The sequence below is a fragment of the Amblyomma mixtum genome, chromosome 2 (genome assembly GCF_055824585.1).
Source record: "Amblyomma mixtum isolate Tamu chromosome 2, ASM5582458v1, whole genome shotgun sequence".
In the NCBI taxonomy this organism is placed as follows: Eukaryota; Metazoa; Arthropoda; class Arachnida; order Ixodida; family Ixodidae; genus Amblyomma; species Amblyomma mixtum.
Genome location: NC_143013.1, coordinates 283,424,150 through 283,428,350, shown reverse-complemented (window position 1 = coordinate 283,428,350; position 4,201 = coordinate 283,424,150). Strand labels below are relative to the sequence as shown.

The 4,201-nt window shown below is 47.1% G+C and overlaps 1 protein-coding gene across 1 annotated transcript; it reads right to left on the bottom strand.

Moving 5' to 3' along the window:
• Positions 1-669: 669 nt before the first annotated feature.
• On the bottom strand, positions 670-2,366 carry LOC149364258 (glutathione S-transferase Mu 2-like). Its single transcript, XM_089568658.1, has 2 exons — positions 2,079-2,366; positions 670-1,087 (listed from the first exon to the last, which is right to left on the bottom strand). The coding sequence occupies exons 1-2, from the start codon at positions 2,342-2,344 to the stop codon at positions 670-672; spliced, it is 684 nt and encodes a 227-aa protein (XP_089424784.1). The 5' UTR covers positions 2,345-2,366.
• Positions 2,367-4,201: the final 1,835 nt, after the last annotated feature.

Sequence of the window (4,201 nt, the reverse complement as noted above, 5' to 3'; positions counted from 1 at the left end):
CAGTACCTGATTGGTTATTCTCCCCACCGAGGGCGGGGACACAGGGTTTAAAACCAGCTGTTTCGGCAGGACCGAGGGCTGGTTTCGTCGCGTCGAGTCAGTCAAGTGTAGATATGTTTTCTCTTTGCTTGTGTCTTCCTTTGTGCTTTTAATTGTTACAAAAGTTTAACCTCTCCAGAAGTGTCCTCTTGCAATGTGATTGAGCAATTCGAATCTGCAAGACGACAAGAATCCTTCAACAATTATCATCAACCCAATAACCCCTCTACGAGATCAAGGGAGGGAATATCCACTGAGACCGTCAGCGTTGTGCAGAACATTCCAAGCTTACCCTTTGGTGCAAAAATTTATACAGTGACGGCGTACATGGCAGGACCGGACAATTCGTGCATGCAAAGATGTGGTCCGAGGACCGGAGGTCGTGGCCACCCCAACCGAATTACTATCGCGTCTTCGGGTACGCACCCAAGGAGTCAAAATTCTTTATGCATGAATGCTTGAAAAATCCCAAAGCGCGGTAATTACTTTGAAGGGCAAGATCATCCCACTTTTTCCAGTGCACGGAGGTCAATGCCCGCTGCTGAAATGAAAGCGTAAACAGAAGCGAGAAAGGACAAGAAAACAATTTCACACTTTACTTCGCATTCGAACGTAAGCTTGTACTCAAACTTAAGCTTGTGCATTGCAATTTTCTTTCTTGTACCCCCAAGGCCTGGTCGGTCCCGTAATGGGCCACTTCCTGTATTTGTCCGACGCGAAGTACTCCTTCAGGTTCGGAAGGGCCTCGAATCTATCCATGTAGTCGACGAGCTGAGGGTATCGCTCCATGGCCTCCGGCTTGAACTCTCGATGCCAGTCGAGTCCTTCGTAGAGTAAGAAGTCCACGTACGTCAGCCTGTCTCCCAAAGCCCACTTCCGGTTGGTCAGCAGCTTGCACCAAGGTTCCAGCATGTCCTTCACGTTTTCGGCGTACGACTTGAGTCTCTGTTGGTAGCGGGGTTGAGGGACAGCGCCATAGGCGAGAATGATGTTCAGGTCTCGCGCCTGCTGTTCCAACACGTCCAGTTCCGTGATCTCTTTGTCGTTCCTGCGCACAGCGGACATACACAATTATAGATATCGGCAATGACTGAATTACAAGCGTGGACATGTACCTCGCATTCTTTTATCCCACTCTACCGAACAGCCAACCAAAATGAGGTCTCTAAATCCCTTAACATTTCTTTGCCTTTTTTATCTTATCTTTGTAGAAACGCATCGATGCTGGTTAGGTCGCAACCGTTTCAAACAGCACAAGGAACGAATTGAAGACCTTGTGGACGCGCCTTTTTGCTGTATATTTCAGATTTTTTTTCTTGCACTGTTGTGTGTTTCGTGCCTGTGGAGAAGAACCCTTAGAGATGAGGCGACGTTTTCTGGCACACCCCCATTTTCCCTGTTTTCGCGCTGCTCTGCGCCCCAGTTTTGAACTAGTAGAGTAGATTTTTTTTTCATTTTCCACATTCAAATGAGTTTTGTGCCTATAAATAGCTTAAGAAACAAGGGTAGAACGGCATATGCATCGACTCCCGAGTGCAGTTTTCGGAAGCAACTAAAATCTGCGGCTTGGAATCTTTATACCGCTCTATATCTTTCTTACGAGCACCTATACACAGTACGAAAAAACTCCTATCAATACGACATTTGCATTTAATGTGCACTTGTGAAGTCATACGTGACATCATTAGAAAGCACATGATGCCGTGTTTAGGGTCGTTTTCACTAGAATATTGGTCGGCTTGGGTCGGCCATGTTAGCCGACGTCATAAGCCGCGAGTAAAACCATCGTACTTAAGCCAACATGGTCAGAATGACGTAGACGATGTTATCCTATTATTGCATGCAGCACTTCACGTGAGCACCGATGAAATTGGCGTCGTTATTTTTTTCCTTCCTGCATTTTATAAACAGATCACGGCTTTTGAGCGCTGTCGACGGGTATAATTGAGTCCAGTACAGCTCATGCCACAACATGTGTATTATCGAATGCACATGTTTTTCCCTCAAGTGCACGAGTAGTAGCAATGCCTGGTACTTACATGGCTCCTAGATCATATTTCCTAGCGAGGTAACGGAGTATAGCCAAGCTCTGGGTGAGCCTGACGTTGCCATCGATATAGTATGGCAAGTTGGGAAACCGGAGTCCCAACGTGAACTTATCCTTGAGCCACTTGTCCCGGCTGTAATCGGGGGCCGGGCCAAACGTGTAGCGCTTGTCTTCGAACTGCACGCCCTTGTAGACGAGCAGGTTGCGGATGGGCTGCGCCAACCCTCGTATGTCCCAGTAGCCGAGAACAGGTGTCATGCTGTCTTGCTGAAGTAAAGGAGCAAAGGGCATATCGCAAAATCACAAACTGTATATCACTGATGTTCGTCGAAGCGAAATGCATTGAGCCTCGTAAAGCTTAAGGTACTGAACAGGGGGCGGTTCTATAGGGTCTAATTTTTGCTGCGTATCCGTACACTAGCATGCTAAGTAAAATGCTTAGGGAATTTGTGCGTGAAGGTGTGTGACCTAACGGATGGTCGAGATCCTTCATAAGTGTGCCCCGCGTCCTGGAGTCCAGCAATGTATCTTTGCTTTCTTTCTGCACCGTCCGCGTTCAATCCTTTAAGGTGGGCTGAACATATTATTGAAGCACGTATTACCATATAAAGGAAGCTGCTTACAGCATCCCCGCTACTCTTCTTTTCTGATTTTCTGTAATTTTGGCTCCAGCCCTCATGTTAGGCAACGAAGGCTGTGAACCATCCAACCATGTTCTCCAGTTGAACTCCTCTTTATGGGAGGGGTTCCTGGTGACTTCATTCGATATATTTGGCTACCTTCTGCCAGCTATGACCATAATGCATACCAGGTTTTGTCTGAACTCGCAAAGCATATAGCGCTTGACGGCGATGCCATCATAATCACTGTGCCCATCACAGGGAAGCCGAATGGCTTCTACAGAAAAGTGCGAGAATCACTGCGACCTGGGAAGCATACTGGCAGTTTTACAGCGAAAGCTGTTTGGTCGGCATTCGGAAAATATGTCGTCGTCGTCGTCTGCGCTATCACCCCTTTCCCTCGCTGCGCCTGTTAAGCCGGGCGCCCGCCCCATAAAGACTGATGAGCGACCGTGCGTTACCGTGCATGACGCATGGTCGTGCGTGACACACTTACCCTCATAGTTCGTGAACCTCTTGAAGACAGAATATAGTGTTAGTACAGTCGGTCTCTCACTACGACTCCATAGAAGCTTGAGGAACAAAACCTAGCGCAGAACCCCCTTATCCATGCTTATCCCCCTCCCCATTTTTGTGTGCCTTAGAACGTGAAATAGAGAAAAGAAGAATCTGAAGGGCAGGAGTCTTGGACCATGCTGCGCAGAGGATATCATTTGGAATGTCATGCGTAAAAATGCGCTACTATACGTATCTGTATTATTAGTCCACATTGAACGCTTCTCCTTCAGCTGAAATTTGCATTCATGCATATCAGTAACGTAGATGAAGCACGCTAGGTCATGTACCCGATAGCAGGCTGAAAATTTTCTTTCTATTTCAAAATAAGACAGTTCTACTTACCTACAAATTCGAAGACTGTCAGCGGAAGCCCTCAAAGTCCGCGAGGTAACCCGAGTGCACCGCACCCCGACCGTACCCTCAGACGCCTGCTCGAGTGTCCAGCCTTGGTCGTAAAATGCTCGCCGTGGATCAGTGCACCTGCGAGGCTTTATGACATTTTGCTCTGCGCCTATCTCCTGACGCAAACATTAGTGAAAAGAAGCAGGCTTGACCTAAAATCGCACCCGTAATCTCGGAGGGCGGACGCGCGTCTAGAGGACAGCGGTTCCAACCGGGCTGATATCAGTGGCGAGCGTTGGCCTGAAGTAACAATGCATATGCCCAAAATTTTCCCTAAGTGTATTCCAGGCTAGCAACGACGTTATTTTTTTTTTGTTTTTGTAGTGTGCATGGGTAATACGCAGTTTTAGACGACACACTTTCTACATTGAGCGCTAGTCGTTTTTTATGAAACACTGCTGAATATACATATAGCACGCCTCTGTTGAAATCTTTCTTTATTTCTTATATTTTGTACTTTACTTTGCTGCTACTGGCGTGCCTTCTTGATGTTTTCTTACTTATGTTTGCCTATTACGTTCCCGTGTTAGCCTTA

Bases quoted from the DNA above. Each gene is read 5' to 3' on its own strand.
- LOC149364258 (XM_089568658.1), bottom strand. From the start codon at position 2,344: ATGACACCTGTTCTCGGCTACTGGGACATACGAGGGTTGGCGCAGCCC. The intron at 1,088-2,078 runs GTAAGTACCAGG...CGCTGTGCGCAG, and splicing joins AAATATGATCTAGGAGCCAT to GAACGACAAAGAGATCACGG.